Consider the following 16,284-nt stretch of genomic DNA (forward strand, 5'->3'; position numbering starts at 1 on the left):
AGTGGTCCAGTAACCATTTTTGCCTGATTCCTGAAATCATGACCACAGAAGTCCAGTAACTACTGATTTTCAAATGAAGCCATGCACTCTGCGTGTCCAGTGCGTGTCCAGTGCGTGTCCACTGGCGGTCTCACGCACAAACCAGCTCCAATCACAGCCCAAGGCAATCTGCCCTCACACACACGAGGTCCAGCAGCGCACTTGGCTGCTGTCATGGAGCCTAATATAGTCCCACATTATACATGCAGTCAAGTCTGAAGAGTTTTCCTGTCGACAGTAACACCGGAACATGGCATGGATTTTTGGTCTATTTGCAGAGTTTTCAAAGCGAGCTGACCTGGTTTTCTAGACATTCATGTGATATCATTGATTTATCTATACTGGCCCTAGTTGTGAATGAATGTGAGTGTGCTATCCATGTCCCACGTGCATGTTTCCTGTTTAAAGCCCACGGTTGAACTTGGGATATTCTGGAAAGGAATTTATTTTATTCATGCCTGTATCATAATAATAAAAAATAAAATAGAAAATTACATTACTAAACACTTTATTAATCAGAAGACACTAAGAGCATTTCCCCCAGCAGACATCTTATCACAAAGAAACACGGTGGGTATAAATAAATATGTATAAATAGAATATAAGGGTATCAAATGCAACCTATAAACACGACTCCACAAAGACCAAGTTTCTTACACACATAGCAGCTGGCAAAGATAGCTATAGGTACAGAGCTGGACATAGAGCATATATCAGCCTGTATTGTAGCAGTGGTGATAAGAGCAGAGTAGTAGAGGAAACTTTTCTATAAGTACATATCTTGGACATATTTTTGTTTTCTTCAGTGTATGACTAACAGGGCTACCTTCTATTATAGCAGTGCTGTTATGCAGGACGTAATTTTCACATATACCATTTAGGGGACATGTATGGTTGGGACATAGAGTAGGTACAGTAGAAATGTCAACCATAGTACAATTTAATACAGCAGATTTCACATGTGCATCCGCAAACAATATGCATATCATACAATAACACGAATTGTGCTGATTTCTGACTGCATAACAAAATGTTGCAATTAAAGAATAAAGTTGCACTACTCTGTACGAGGAAGTCTCTGACACTGACATCAGAAAACGAGGAGTCGTTTGCAGTGTCACAGAGAATTATATGTGACTGTATGCTACATATTTATTAAAAGAGGACAAGGACTCTTCAGGTGGGGATAGTTATAATAATAACATATACATTTTATGTTTGCATCTTGCATAAATGTTTCCAATTAAAACAATTAACTCTTTTAAATCCTACACACATAGCCTTCAATACATGTGCTGCATATATTAATAGTTCCTACTGTATGCAGCAGCTCTGTCCATTACCATCCTTGGAGCGTAGACACAGTTTAGGTTTGTAGTTTTCCAGATACAAGAGCTGCTTAGCATTGAATGCTCCACGGCGCTTCCTGGTGAAAAAAGAACCTTGAGCATAAACCATTTAATAACAGTAAAAAAAACATAGCGTTGAAGATACTTACAGTCTAATGAAATGCACAGCATCCTCATATTCCATCCCACACTCGATTAAGGCCAAAGCCACCAGGACCGGAGCACTAGGGTTTAGGATGTGGCAAGAGAAGACACTCAGTAATGATGAACCATAAGGTTTACTATTTCATACAAACTATATCACAGTAAATTAATGTTCAGATAAACCTACCGCCCAAGCCCTGCCACACAGTGGACAGCAACACAGGATCCAGGCTCCTCTCTAAATTTGGTCTGCAGCAAATGGAGCCAATCATCCACCACTTGCTCTGGTGGGGCAGAGCCATCATCAAATGGCCAATCCTACAAAAAAGTGGTTTTAATCACAAATAAAAAACATGCAAATCTGACATATAGTAAATTAACACTTACAACAACTTTTATGCCTTCCTGTTCCACTGGTGCTTTATCATAGGTAGCAGTACACACTCTGACAAGTGTGTTCACACCAAAGTTTTTAAGATCCTAAATGTAAATAGAAATTTTGTTAAAAATACTATAAACCATTTGTAAAATACCATAAACCATTTGCTGAAAAAAGACATCAAACTTACTTCAATGAACTTTCCCAGTTGTTGGTTGGTGGGGTTGTGTGTAATGAGAAACCTCAGGCAATCATAAGAGATTTCTACTGGAGCTGGGCGATTCATTTTGACAAGTAAAAGGTAAAGTCTTGTGTGCTTTTCTAAAATGTTGACACAGCCAGTACCACTGTATTTTCACTCAGGAAAAGGGGCACTTAAATTACTACACTTAATAGAAAAAGGGGGGGATTTGAGATTCGAATGAAGTGAAAAAGATTACTTGGCAACAGCAAAAATCTGGCTTTGAGGTTGGATTTAAAAATGTCAATGTCAACAAAAAAAGGCAAAGACAGGATATTAATTTCTCCTGATAAGTACAGACTGAAGCAGAGAGCGAATAGGACAATCCTAGAATGAAAGGAAAGCCTCCTCTACCCCACAGAACAGGCAAGAGATTGTAAGGTGAATTTTCCTCATAAGGGTCCAATAGGATGTCAATAAAGACCTGTAACATGCACAATTTAGTTTCTATTAAATTTGAGCTCTTAATAAGACAACCTGACTTATTATTACACACCTCTGTACCACAGTGGCAGTTGTGGTATCTGGTTCTCCTGTTCACTTGTCCACAATGAGCAGTAGGTGCTGTGCCTGGCAAAACTCCCCTCCAAGCTTCACAAACGCCATACATATGCAGCCTGTAATATCAGAGGTGAATGTAATACAGTAGAAGCCCTGAAGACAGCTGCTATCAGAGCAGTACTAACCGTGATGTGAGCTGTGGAGATAGTTCATTGAGCGTACACGGGAAAATGTGCCGGCTGCTAGTTGTTGACACACCATTGATGATGATGATGATGATGCTTCTGAACTCTATGGTCTGATTGATGCTGATAACCTGTCTTTGAATAAATAAAACAAATAAGATTCTATTTGCACTATTTGATCTGAGTAAGAGGCTATAATTGTCAAAAGTAGACATGGTGGATACGCAGTGTAACATTAGATCATGTGTAATAAGGCTGATGTTGTTGTAAGCAGGTCGGGTGCAACAGCGCATAACCTACATAGGCCAACATGACGTTACAAACACAGTGAAAGAGGTTAATATAGGTTGAGCTAAATGTGTAACACTGGAGATTTGGCACAGACGTTACTGGGTTAATCGTGTTGGAGCCATCGCCTGGACATCAGTCTGCAGCGGACTGACCCATTATTTCACGAACTCCCATGACTCTGTTCAAGATGCTACCTGCAAGCTAATGCTAGCAACGACTGGGTTCATGAGGTTCAAATATGTCATAAAATGCAGGTGGCGTTTCAACGAGGTGTGTAGCAAAGTCTAAACGAGATCCTCCTGAACATAAATAAAACCACAGCCACTGTCCCCTTGGTCACAAAAGGCAGAGCTATGATCCAGGTCATAAAACCAGGTCAACGTCCACGATACGAGGAAAACAGCTCATGATGATACAACTAGGACTGAAGCATCCACCGGTTTCCAGAAACGTACCAATTTCACACGGCGTAATGTGAAATAACGACATCTGTATACACAAGTACAAATACATATGTAATATAATTTTATATATATCTTAAAATGACTTACTAAGTGTAGTATTCCGTGGGCGACAATGCGGTTTAGTGGTGAAGAAGAGCATGCAAGGTATGCATGATGAACTGAAAACGTCAAATGCGCCACGCTGAGCCACAGGCAGAACCAACGACTTCCGGTCATGCGTTGAAAAGACTTTTCGACAACGCAACAACAAGGGCTTTTATTTTGGTGAAGTGAAACGCAACTTCCGGTATTTTTTTTCTCCATTGTTTTGAGACTTGTTTGTAGATTTGGACAATTATTTGGACCCTGGATGTACTTTAGGACTTGAAGTTAGGGGTTGAGGCCATATAATTCTTCTATGGTTTTGACACATAAGAAAAATCTACTTTTGGCTACATGAAAATAATCACTAAAACGCGTGGACTGGGGCTATTCATGTACTTGCAGAACATCTTCACTTAATGTTCTCTGTGTTGATGTATTTGTATGTATGTATTTATGTATTTATGTATTTGTTTATTTGTTTATTTGTCCAGGTATGGGCTCATGGTGCCGGTGAGTCCCTGCACGGATGCTGTGACCTAACCCTTAGGCCACCTTCTAGCACAGTGGACAAAACCATGGTGTCTTTGGTGTCTTTGGTGCCATCTGTTGTACAATTAGGACAATAGCCTAAGCCTCAGCTAATGAAAGTTTAATAGACGGGTGTAGTAGTGTCAGTGGTTAACACCGATACAGTACTTATTTAACACTAACACTGTTTACTGTCACTGTTAAATAGTGTGGTTTCTTCCTAGGATAGTTACTGGTGGCACCAACAAAATCCTATCTGACAATTTTACAGCTACTTTATACTGCTTCTTCCTTTTCATTCACATTTTGCTTCTTTGAGCTCTGTTGTAGGACTGATTGAATAGGCCCAACCCACTTAAAGTAAAGTCTTCTTGAGTGAAGAGAAGGGAAAACTCAGTGGAACATCTGTGTAATAACCACAGTAAGGGCGTGGCTCTCATTCCTTCCTCTTCTTTCCCATAATTTTCTCCTGGTTTCCTAAACACACAGATCCGTTGTCAGGGTAAAATGGTTTTACTCTGTGAAAGATAAAGCAAGTCTCTTTACCTATTCATAAGGTTTTATTTTACACAGAAGGAGGGATTGGATGCTACAAGACGAGGCATGTGGTCGACATTGTGTTTGTGACGTTGCTGCTGATGAATCTGGTTTGGCAGGATTTCTGAGGCTGAGGGAGGAGACAGGCAGAGCTGGAAGAGCAAGGAACTCCACACTGAAAGTCCAATAATGAAAATGTCTGTGTTTTTCTTCTAACTTGGAGGGATTATCACTACTAGTGCCAAGTTTCTTCAGAAGGTAAGGATAACATAATATATTCCAAAAGTATTGATTTACAGTACAAATTTGACCATGGCAAACAACAACTTTTACTTTTGCGGCCACTAAGAAAAGTGTGTATTGTGCAATAGACAAAGAGACATTAGTCAAAGCTAAATGTAGTGTGGCTGTTATACTGTTGTTGCTTCATTGTTGTGAAAAGATAAACAGTTTAAGCATAGAAACAATAGTCACATAGAAAATAAACCGTAGACATTGGCATTAGCTCAAAAACATTCTCAAATCTAAACATTTGACTCTTTTCTAAACACTGGGGGGGACATCTGGTACACGCAAAACAGGCCCAGGAATGACTCGCAAATCTCCATGTGGACTTTCTTGAATAGAAATAATAGATGGTGTATTTCCAGATGCACTGTAACATATTCTTAACATATTCTACATCAAATGACTCATACTTAAGTAGGCCTGCATTGTATTGGAATGATATGAATGATTAAGCACAATGATTAAACAGTTGATAAAGAGTCTTTAAAACATCCATTAGTTAACCTTAATCAGATTTTATTCCATATGAATATGAGCTCTTAATGAAGAACATATAGGAGAGTAGGAAATCGCAGTAGTGAGCATAGGAAACTATTGAAACATACTGATTTGAACAAAGATATAGGTTACATTGATGCATCAAACAACTGTCAACAAAAGGTAAAAGACAAGCAAAGCAAGGGCCATATCATTCTATCACTTATGTTGGTGTCTAAAGAAACTATGTTTTGGTCCATGTGACAACAAGAAATTGCAAATATAGAATATAATTGTAGCTTATCAAGTCTGTGTAATGGAAAGAACACAGAATATAATCAGTAAATGCTCTTTAGATTTCAAATGAGATTACTAATGTTACTTAGGATGGATTTAAAGCTAAATGCTAAAGCTAGAGCCTAAACTCTAAGGCACCCCCTTTTTGTGTAGAGCTGAACTCTTCTATCTAACATTGGAATATAGAGATGGAGATCCAATCACAATTCAGTTTTTATTATCCTGAATGAGATTAAATATACTTTCAATCTGTTTACTACATTATCTATTATACATAATTGTTCATGATATGCACAACAACATCATGCACACATTTTGAAAGATGACTAGACTAAACTTGTTAACTCCATCCTAAACTCAAGCACTGTTTTGGATGTCAAACTAGTTATGACAAAAACAAATTTCCTTATCTCTCAGTGGCAGCTGACAAAGGCATCTATTTCCCACTTGTGAGCTTGACGTGGGTGTATCTCCTCCGGCCCGCTCTTGCCTTGTTCTCATTACAGCAGTACGGACTTTCATTACCACACAGGCTGATAAAATGCAGAGCCCAGTAATAAGTTATGTACCATTAAATGAAGTTTTCCAGCTTCAATTCGTTCTTACATTGTTCTCAAAGCAAACAATGTGCTTTACAAACACAAAAGAAAACAGCATTTTTCTCTCTATAACTGGATCGAGAGCAGACCACTGATGATCATTCTAACATGCCTGAGCAAGACGGCAAAATGGCTGTCGTGCTGACATGTTAGACACATCAAGGAGTGGCAGCATTCACATACCAAAACCATAGCTGTGCCATAGCTGACTTTTATATTTTCTTTCCGGGTGTCTAGGTTGTTTTCACAGGTGAGGCAGTTGAAGGGATGAACTGGTCGGGTTTGGAGAACATCCTCAGTGGGGTGAATAAATACTCCACAGCTTTTGGGAGGATATGGCTGTCTATGGTATTCGTGTTCAGGGTGATGGTGTTTGTGGTGGCCGCTCAGAGGGTGTGGGGGGACGAGAGCAAGGACTTCGTCTGCAACACGAGACAGGTAAGAGGCAAAATGCAAACATAAAAATGATTGTTATATGGAGAATGTAATGATATAATGATGAGGGCATGAACTCATATTCATGGGGTTCAGCTACTTGTCATAAGTAACATTTTAAGGACCCTTTCCCATTCAAATATAACATTTTGTTTTAAATAGTTAATTGCTGTGGTCCTAAATGTTCACAATTCTGAAACCCATGGATAGGCAGATTGGCACTACCATATGTCTTACAACTACATATGATTCTGGGGTAGTTAGTGTTGGATAGTGGTGGTAGCGGGGAGGAGTGGTCTTTATTTAGTGTACATTTACATAAATCTAAAGGAGTTGTTTTTTCTTAACTGTGTGACAAAAACAAATTTCTGTAAAACCAATACCATCATCATACTTTTTATATCAAATTAGCTTTTGATACACAATGGCTTATTGTTTGGAACATGCATCAATCAATCAGAATATCAGAGGGTATATTTATGCTGTTGGCTGCTGTCCCTGTATATTTTTTCATAATGATCATCTTATGAAACCTGTTCATGTCCCCAAGCTGTATTTATGAAATTTTATAACAGAAATTCCCAAAATACAAGCACTCCATCTCCTATACTACACGTAGATGACAATAATAATTTAAAAAGGTGTATTAAATGTATCTTAGTATATGTAATGAATTTCAAAACATTTAATCAGTAAATGCACTAAGGTGTCTTGTTTATTTAAGTGAGAATAAAGGTCATACTGCTCTAACCCTCCAGTCAAATAGTGCTTGCAGTAAAACTAGAAATTTCAAAGTAGTGCCCAACACTTACCTCGGCTTACGTTCCAGCCGGGATGCACCAACGTGTGCTATGACCACATCTTCCCCATCTCCCACATCCGTCTATGGGCCCTGCAGCTCATCTTCGTCACCTGCCCGTCGCTCATGGTCATTGCTCACGTCAAGTTCCGAGAAGGAAAAGATATGAAGTATGTGGCCGAGCACCACGGGTCGCACCTGTATGCCAATCCAGGGAAGAAGAGAGGAGGGCTGTGGTGGACTTACCTGGCCAGCCTCATCTTCAAGGCTGGATTTGATATGTCCTTCCTCTACATCCTCTATAGGATATACCATGGATATGACCTGCCCAGGTAAAGCGTGCATGTGTGTGTATTTTAGATTGCATGTTTTGGATTAGGTCACAGGGGTTGGGACACTTTTCACTGTCTTTCTTTGTAGATGCTTGTGTAGGTTTTTAGATGCTTGTGTAGGCTTTTTTGTATTTTAAAAATGGAAAAATCTCTTGAAATATTTTTGACAGAATTAGCATGTGACTTTTACAGGAAGACATCAATCCACTGACCAAATACCAGTTTTGTTTTGTTTATGTAGAGACAATGATAAAATGCTTGTCTTTGGCTTCGTTGTTTACCGTGATCTGTAATATATTTTATTATGATTAAACTCCAATGATTTATATTGGTTTCTGTACACCATATCCCAGCTATACCTATCACCTTTATCTTTCAGGCTATCCAAATGTGCCCTGGAGCCATGCCCAAACACTGTAGACTGCTTCATCAGCCGGCCCACAGAGAAGAAAATCTTTATGTTGTTCATGGTTATATCCAGCGCCCTGTGTATCTTTATGTGCGTCTGTGAGATGTTTTATTTGATCGGGAAGCGCATCAGCAAACTCCTCAAGATTCGCCATGACAATCAGAGGCTAATGTTTGCAGAGCAACACGAGCTGACCACCATGGCTCCTCCACGGTCCCAGTACAGAAAGACTGACCCCACACTGGGAGACAGCCAGCTGAGCTTAAACAGGAAGGAGAAGATCAGGGAAGGGTGCACCACGACAACACTATAGGAGTAAAGAGCTCACAGACTCTAAAACACTGGATCTTGTTTTGAACAAGATGAAACAATTTTCCCACAAGAGTTTTCTATGGAAAATACAATTGCTGGGAACTATATCTTTATCTCAATTTTGCTGACTATTTTGGACTCCATTTTGAAATCAGGGATTGTGCTTTTATCTCAATGGGAGATAGATGGTGTTTAAGAGCGCATCTTGATATGTTTTTTTATATTATGTGTACATATTCTAGAGCACTTTCATTGTTACTCAGACAGAAATATATAAATAGTTTATAAAAAATACGACAAAGCCACAAGAAGACATGTGATACGTTTCTGTTTGTGCCATGAAATTGTTGTAATAAGTTGAAATTGATGTTGAAATAAATGTATCCTTAGAGAAGGCTGTGTAATCTGGATTTAACAGTGAAAGTTGTGACTGATTTTTGGTGATTCTTACCATCCAGCAATCATCTTCTCAGAGTCACATGGAGATTGTAATTTCTAATCTGATATGCACAAAAATCTGCTCAAATTGTAGTACACGAGTGCCTGAAATAAGGTGTTCACAAAGTTCATTACATTCAGGCTTTTTATATCTATAGACACCGACAATTGACTTGTTACAAAACAAACCTGGGCACATATTTTACCAGTTAACCAAGCCCTAAGGATGTACTTGTATGGGTCATATTTGGGCACGAGGTGGCGCTGTTTGCCTATTAACCCGTGGCTGGGAATTTACAAAACTTCCAATATATTGCAGCGAAATATATGAGGAAATAAATTGCATAATTACAAGAATGAACATGGCTATTATATGTTATTAGTATTAGCAGCCTGTGTGATATGGAATAATGTCACACATTTTACGTAACCTTAGCCTACCTAGCCAGTAAAGTTAATTACAAATGAAGGATACAGTTTAAATATGCATATTCTGCCATTTTTCTATTAATTCATTTTTATTTTTGTAACAATTTGTTTACTCCACCAGATGGCGCCAAACTACATGGAATGGTTAAGAAAAATTACCATTGTTAGATGTTTTAGATTTTAAGAATCACCTACATTGTGTAGATGTGTAGTTTTAATTATGCATTATTGTGCAAGAATTATACCTCGAAGACTGTTATGTCAGTTTCAGGATTTAATGGGCTTCGTTTTTATGACCCCATTAACTACCCATTTAATGGCAACTAGTTTTATTTGGACACCAATCACTATTATCATTACTATGTATTATCGTTCTTAATAAAGCTTTTTTTTTTTTTTTACTGTGGAGACTTATTGCCCTGCTGAACCATTACATAAGATAATCAACATGTCTAGACACTGATTTAGCGCCTGTATTCTTAATGGAAATATGTGTGAGAATAGAATAGGTGATTGAAGTTACTGCTGTTGTGTGCATGAAACACTAGTTAAGGTTCATTGATTCACCAGAGACAGTCAGAGGGGATCGAACATTTATTACCCTTATTAAAAGTTACAATAAAACCATTAACATCTTAAAACAATAGCAAAATAAAGAGAACCAAAATAATTGGCCAAACATATTTACAGAGACAGCTGGCAGATAAAAAGCTCACATTTTTGTACACAATCCCCACCCCTGCATCATAAACTCTGAAATGTGAACACTGCAATAGTCAAGAAGCTTGATGTGGTTTTAGCCAGAAAAAAAGCACAAACAAAAGACAGATCATTTCCAACTCCCCTCCTGTTTTTCACTTTTCTATACATGACAAAATACTTGAAATTTTGGGGTAAAACATAGGAATGTAGAATTCTAAAAATTAATATGCTCATTTGAAAGGTTTATGTGTCCATATAACAGTCATTTCGAGTGAGATGGTCTGCCCCGCTCCATAACAGTGACATTTTAGAAGATCCCAAAAGATGACAAAGAAAATAAAATGTTATAGGGCTGCCACGCTGTTTCAAGGATGCTTCTCCATGAATTGGGAAAATAAGTCAGTATTCCTGATTTGCTTCACATCCAATCCATTACCTTTGCCACACGCCAGTCTCTGTGTGTACCATGAGGGGCGACACAAGCCGACACTTTCGTCATGAGAGGGCCCGGTGAATTCCGCCTGTCGAAAGAACTAATAAAAGGCAGTGAACTGGTGGTTGAATCAGCAAACGTGATAAATCCTTGTCTTCTTTTGTCGTTTTGTTTAGAACTTTAAGGACGTGGCACGAGTCTCTCATATATATATTTATATACTTTAATCTTGGAAAATCAGTTCAGGTGCTGGCAGTGTGCGGTCACTCTGCCTTGGCCTCGGGCTCAGAGGCTGCAGGTGTTGTGTCCTCAGCGGCGGCTTCAGGAGCAGGGGCTGCTTCTGTGGGAGGGGCCTCCTCTGCAGGCTTGGCCTCAGCCTCCGGAGCAGCTTCAGCAGCTGCTGCCTCCTCTCCCTCCTTGGCCTCAGCTGCAGCTGGCGTCTCCTCTTTGGTTTCCTTGGCCGCATGGCCATTCTCCTCAGGCTTATCCTCAGTCGTGGGCGAGGTGGCCTCCTCTTTGCCCTCCTCACTGCCCTTCTTGCTCTTCTTCAGGGAGATGCCCTTGAACTTGAAGGAGTTCTTCAGGGAGAACTTTTTCTTCTTCTTCTCCTTGACAGGCTCACCCTCAGCCTTGGCAGGCTCGCCCTCGGCAGCAGGGGCAGGCTCGATGGCATCCCCGGTGCCGGCCTCTCCCTCTTTGGCTGGCTCTGCACTGCCGTTACCATCTGCAGCAGCAGCATCCCCGTCGGGTTTGGCAGACACATCTCCATTAGTCTTCACATGACCATTCTCCTGTGAGGAAAAATGTCATTAGTCACTGGTTCAAACCTCATAGCCCAACAAGTCTACTTCAGTCAAAAGGAGCCACCACTAGTGCTCATATTTGCAGTGAGAAAACAAAGAGAGAAAGCCCAGTGTGCGATCGGCCTGCGTTAGCCCAGTTACTATGCTTAATCCATGCTTTGCACAACAGGCTATGTGCCCAGACAGCGGTTCACAGAGCGATTCAACAGCTGTTCGCACTTCTTTGATCGGACGCATGGGGGCAGTAGTGCACCATCCGCGCGTCACCACACTAACCAAGTTGGGAACAAAGGAATCCCCATGAAGCCTCGCTCCTGGAGCTCCTCTGACTGTCTGCTGTGCCTGGACCAGTCTGGACACAATACTGTGTCAGCAAAGCCAAGGTCAATCTGAACTGCCCACAGCCTTCAACACAGCGGCCTCGACTTGGTTCAGATTGACGAGATTTATTAAAGGTGACCAACTGGACTGTAGGGGGTATAAGCTTCACATAGCCCAATGACAAATCCACCAAAAACAATAGACATGCACCAAAAATGTTCATCTGTTCTTTGTCTCAGCTGGAGACAGACACTGCACTGAGCTCGGCTTAATCTGGTTTAGACTGGCGTCGATTGGAGCTTTGTGCAACTGCGAATGCGCCTCCAGCAGAGCACATTTGCATCCTTTGCACCGTTTACCTCGCATCTTTTGTTCGACGTGAGAATGACTGCGAGACTTAATATATGCAACTCATGAGAGAGAACCCCCTCTAAACAACCTTCACCATCAAAATACGCCGTCCTTAGATGAGTCTGTCGAGTGGACGGTTCCCTTCGGGGACACACATTAACAAAAGAGGCTGGTGTGGGCAGCAGCTGCTACTCGACGGCTCCCATCACACTGACTGGACTCGAACTTTCACTACATGTGCTTAAGTCTAAAAGTGTTTCAACAAACTAGTGTGGCTGTAGGAGTAGTTAAAAGCAGCTTAGATCGGCGGTGGTACCTCTGGGTGGCACCATCATGCAGCATGCATGCAGTGGGCGGTGGGTGCCATGTGGCTGCCGCTCAAGAGGCACATCAGGTTGGGGAAAACTCACCTGGCCATTGGCTTTGGCAGCAGCTGGGTCAGCCGCAGCTTTCCCCTCGACAGCTACATCACCCCTGGACATACTGGCTCCCATTTTTCCTTTAGATGTGGTCAACTAAAAACAAAATCTAAAAACAAAAACCCCTCAAAGAGTTTCAAGTTTTAAAAATCCAGTTCTGGGATGGGTGCAGACGCCAGGAGGTGAAGAAATCCCAGCGGCTCCCGGTTTAGTTTGGAGAATGAGGCAGATCCTTTGTGAACGTGCGGACCCCACGGCGGCTGGGCTCAAATTAAAGGATGTCAGGGAGACGGCAGTGAGTATTTCAACCGCGCCTCGAAATCGACCAGAAGCCCCTCCCAGAGGCGGGACCTGTGGCCCACGACCAATGAGAGGCTGGGGGTTGGAGTCTGCTGAAATCAAAGTGATGCTTTTCTTGTGATTAAATGCAAAAACAAAACTGCACAGAGTATGGCGGAGGGTACAAGTCCTAAATGGCATTTAGGCTATTTAGTGGTCCATACATAACAGATAAATGCTGTGCACTTCACATTGTATTTTACTATTTTTGCTAAAACAGGAAAAACGAAATTTCTTTCCTGGCTTGTGAAGGCTGGGTCCATCTCTCCAGTATGAAACTATGTTGTTATGTAACAGACAGTGGCTCACCTCTGGAGCTCTTTGCATTGGCACTGACCCTGCTTTCTCACAGCAGTAGGGCCATGAGCTGTCCACTATGTCCTAGGACAGTGACACACTCACACCACATTTTTGGGATCTTGGATGGGGTAGAAAGGGTGCACTGCATCGTTATTTTAAAATTCCCCTAATTTTAGGCAGGGGAAATAATGACACTTAATGGAGGCTTATTGTCTTTTCACTCCTTTGAAACTCATGGACTCTCAGACAGTTTGGTCTGGACCTGCCGATGGATTCAGCAGGGGTCAAATGTCATTTCTTTTAAGCTTGGTTATGGACTGCTTCCAAAGTCATGGGAGAAATATGTGTGACATAAGACAGACCTTTTAGACAAAACATCTTCTATTGGCTACTCAAGCAGTTAAAGGCTTACGTTTTGTTGTGAGGAATTAATGTATTTTGCATCCAACCTCTGAAAATACCAAAAAGTGTGCTTTATTACTTTCAGTGAATTAGGAATCAGGACTCCCTTTAAAGAGATTATTCATCTCAAGGGGCTATACTTAATAAAACGGTATTAATTATAAATCATAGATCAGACTTTATATCTTAACAGCTCAACAGCCTAAGATAAACTATTTGTCTGACTTCTTTTTATTTGCCCTAAGTAATATTATTGAGTAATTGAGTAATATTATTTCAAGTAACAATACTTTAAACTACTTGAGTACATTTTTGGCTCATTTTTAATAGTGTTTTCCCACAAGTACCCTCGTGTCTACTCTGTATATGACTTAATTAAGTGGAATGTACGATTTCCTTAGATGAAAGTGCCTTATCCGGATGAAGCATCTCTTTGTGCATCCATATGTCTCTTAGCTGTCATTGTTCCCAGAGGTTGGATCGCACACAGCCAGTCCATACGCACACACACAAACATGTCATAGGCCTGGTATGTGAAGCATGCATACGCCACCCTGAAAATGATCTCCATCTATTCAGAGTGGAACACAGCCTTAGGGCTTCAAACTCTGCACCCCCATCCCCTCACTAACTATCCCCAGTCCTCCACACATTCCCCCAAAGTGACTCAAGAAAACACCAAAATATGCTCAAATGGCCTTTTTCCAATTGTATGTTTTTAGTTAATGTTTTATGTTTTCAGTAAATGTCAGTGTGTATATGAAATTATTATTTTTTGCAGATCTGTTAACATCCAGATAAGCTGTGAAGTGGCTGCTGCTGTATTTTGGGCTCAATAAAAACAAATTGATTTGAAATCCCAAGAATATATTTGGAACTTTGCTTGGGGAAAAAAAGTCATATTGTTTGTAGACTTTACACACTGTGAGTTCTGAATGGCTCAATGGAAAGAGGATTTAAACTAAGATACTGTTCAGGGCCGGGTTGTCCCAGTGAAAGTGAAACAACTGACTTTCAATTGAATCACTCTATATCTGGACTATAAATTCCACCATAACACCATTACTACTACTATATGAAGAACGTTTGGGGAAATCCTGTTTGTGATGCCTGGTGGAGTTGTCCTGAGGTTTTCCCATTGAAGTTGTCAGATTTCAAAGGCGTGTTTCTGGTTTGATCCGGACACGAAAGGGCTGGTCTCTCAGTAGGGATTCCCTTCTCCCCACAGACTCCTGACCCTGGGGCTGGAGTGGAGCTCACTAAATGCTGGCAGATGGTGTAGACTTTGAAATATTTATCAAATTACCGGGATAGACAGGTAAAGCCTTTGGAGATATTGATTGATCTCCAGTTCTTGTATTAGGTATCTGTGGGCCTAAGGTTGTTACAAAGCAAACTCTCATGTTTTACCCATCTTGACAAAGTCCTAATCAACTTTTCTGAGGTTCTGTCACCAGATTGTCTCCAAGAAGATATTTCTTGCTTTTCCTTGAATGTTTCACAGTATACCATTGAACTATCTCCATGGAAAGAATCAGGTGACTCCATAAGGTCACTGTCTGTGGAGAGGCAAGCCTGCTCGTAATGAGAATGTATTTTAGACAATTAAATTCCAGGCAATGCAATAACATTTCAATGGTGACAAGCAGGTAGTGGACCCCAGTTACATAGAGCATCTTTAAAGTCAACATTTTGAGTTGATTTGCTGTTTTATAACTAGTCCTCCTCCCTCAAAATATTGAAACTTGTACTTGGACTCAGTTACATTACATTTTACACACTTGTTAAACTTCTCATGGTCCCAGTTATAGCTTTGATAGACATGTATTTGTTGCATCATAATACATCTTAGCTTCAAGAGCAGCTTGAGTCAGAGGCCTGAGCACTTCCTCTGGCCCACTCATTTCTGTCAAGTCGATCAGTCCCTCTTCTGCTCTTCACACTCGCTGTCAAAGGCCCAGTTTGTGCTTTTGGACTGTTCTCGCTCCCTCAAATCGCACTCAAAGCCTTCATTGTGTCACTTTCTGCCAGCCAACGAATGAGCCTCACAAGTAGAAGAGAGAGCGAGAAGCAGAGTTGTGGTTGTGGGGGGGGGCGATCAAAAACATGTCAGTATTCTCACAGTCACCTTGAGCAGATTACAGAAGTTTGCGTCTTCGTGAATGTGCGATTTCCCATGCTTCTGTTTTGTCAGTGAATGCTGCACACTCAAGAACAAAACAAGGGCATGTGCAGAGGACTTCCTGTGAGATCTCAGAAGGTTTCATATAGAGCAGCAAGGGAGCAACTTCTATAGTTTTATGCAACAGTTATTCAAAAAGGGAGAATGTTATCAGTAATTTCACGCACAGTTGCTATTCAAGTAACTGCCAATAATAAAGAACAGAGTTTTAAAATCCTATTATGCACAAAAAGAACTTGGAATTGGCATTGTTTTTTACTTGTGAAGTTATCAACACATTGGGTAAGTTGCCAACACACTTAAAAGATAGTAGTTTGAATACCTACATTATACACAATCCTTGGGCCAGACTTTGTTTGGTTTTCTATTGAATATTTCAACTTAATGTGTAATGTCTTAGTCATCCAGGTCTGATCCATAGTAAAAGCCAAAAATTAAATCTGTCAACTGGACAAAAAGTTGTAGGAGATTAGAC

At 40.6% G+C, this 16,284-nt stretch overlaps 3 protein-coding genes across 4 annotated transcripts; 1 reads left to right on the forward strand and 2 right to left on the reverse strand.

The window, feature by feature from the left end:
• Positions 1–530: 530 nt before the first annotated feature.
• On the reverse strand, positions 531–3,785 carry LOC117390964 (protein tyrosine phosphatase type IVA 2-like). The gene is made up of 8 exons (XM_033988771.2): positions 3,681–3,785; positions 2,839–2,973; positions 2,649–2,769; positions 2,102–2,576; positions 1,920–2,012; positions 1,720–1,850; positions 1,538–1,612; positions 531–1,465 (listed from the first exon to the last, which is right to left on the reverse strand). The coding sequence occupies exons 4-8, from the start codon at positions 2,195–2,197 to the stop codon at positions 1,354–1,356; spliced, it is 507 nt and encodes a 168-aa protein (XP_033844662.1). The 5' UTR covers positions 2,198–2,576; positions 2,649–2,769; positions 2,839–2,973; positions 3,681–3,785; the 3' UTR covers positions 531–1,353.
• A 646-nt stretch (positions 3,786–4,431) lies between these two features.
• Positions 4,432–9,957, forward strand: gjb9a (gap junction protein beta 9a). Of its 2 annotated transcripts, XM_033987671.2 has the most exons (5): positions 4,432–4,707; positions 4,779–5,000; positions 6,641–6,841; positions 7,668–7,969; positions 8,349–9,038. In XM_033987671.2, the coding sequence occupies exons 3-5, from the start codon at positions 6,671–6,673 to the stop codon at positions 8,689–8,691; spliced, it is 816 nt and encodes a 271-aa protein (XP_033843562.1). In that variant the 5' UTR covers positions 4,432–4,707; positions 4,779–5,000; positions 6,641–6,670; the 3' UTR covers positions 8,692–9,038. The 2 variants fall into 2 exon arrangements, with proteins under 2 accessions (XP_033843562.1, XP_055086954.1); XM_055230979.1 differs by having other exon boundaries at positions 4,432–5,000; positions 8,349–9,957.
• Positions 9,958–10,136: 179 nt separating this feature from the next.
• Positions 10,137–12,875, reverse strand: marcksl1a (MARCKS-like 1a). The gene is made up of 2 exons (XM_033987672.2): positions 12,578–12,875; positions 10,137–11,483 (listed from the first exon to the last, which is right to left on the reverse strand). Exons 1-2 carry the CDS (start codon positions 12,659–12,661, stop codon positions 10,956–10,958), a joined length of 612 nt encoding a protein of 203 aa, XP_033843563.1. The 5' UTR covers positions 12,662–12,875; the 3' UTR covers positions 10,137–10,955.
• Positions 12,876–16,284: the final 3,409 nt, after the last annotated feature.

The sequence above is a fragment of the Periophthalmus magnuspinnatus genome, chromosome 22 (assembly GCF_009829125.3).
Source record: "Periophthalmus magnuspinnatus isolate fPerMag1 chromosome 22, fPerMag1.2.pri, whole genome shotgun sequence".
Lineage (NCBI taxonomy): Eukaryota > Metazoa > Chordata > Actinopteri > Gobiiformes > Gobiidae > Periophthalmus > Periophthalmus magnuspinnatus.

What these genes read in the sequence shown, in the direction of transcription:
- marcksl1a (XM_033987672.2), bottom strand. Translation starts at nt 12,661, where the DNA reads ATGGGAGCCAGTATGTCCAGGGGTGATGTAGCTGTCGAGGGGAAAGCT. An exon ending in CTGCCAAAGCCAATGGCCAG is followed by an intron (nt 11,484 to 12,577) that starts GTGAGTTTTCCC and finishes TTTTCCTCACAG; the next exon opens with GAGAATGGTCATGTGAAGAC.
- LOC117390964 (XM_033988771.2), bottom strand. Translation starts at nt 2,197, where the DNA reads ATGAATCGCCCAGCTCCAGTAGAAATCTCTTATGATTGCCTGAGGTTT. An exon ending in AGGAAGGCATAAAAGTTGTT is followed by an intron (nt 1,851 to 1,919) that starts GTAAGTGTTAAT and finishes ACTTTTTTGTAG; the next exon opens with GATTGGCCATTTGATGATGG. An exon ending in GCTGTGCATTTCATTAGACT is followed by an intron (nt 1,466 to 1,537) that starts GTAAGTATCTTC and finishes TTTTTTCACCAG; the next exon opens with GAAGCGCCGTGGAGCATTCA.
- gjb9a (XM_055230979.1), top strand. Translation starts at nt 6,671, where the DNA reads ATGAACTGGTCGGGTTTGGAGAACATCCTCAGTGGGGTGAATAAATAC. An exon ending in TCGTCTGCAACACGAGACAG is followed by an intron (nt 6,842 to 7,667) that starts GTAAGAGGCAAA and finishes CTTACGTTCCAG; the next exon opens with CCGGGATGCACCAACGTGTG. An exon ending in CATGGATATGACCTGCCCAG is followed by an intron (nt 7,970 to 8,348) that starts GTAAAGCGTGCA and finishes TTTATCTTTCAG; the next exon opens with GCTATCCAAATGTGCCCTGG.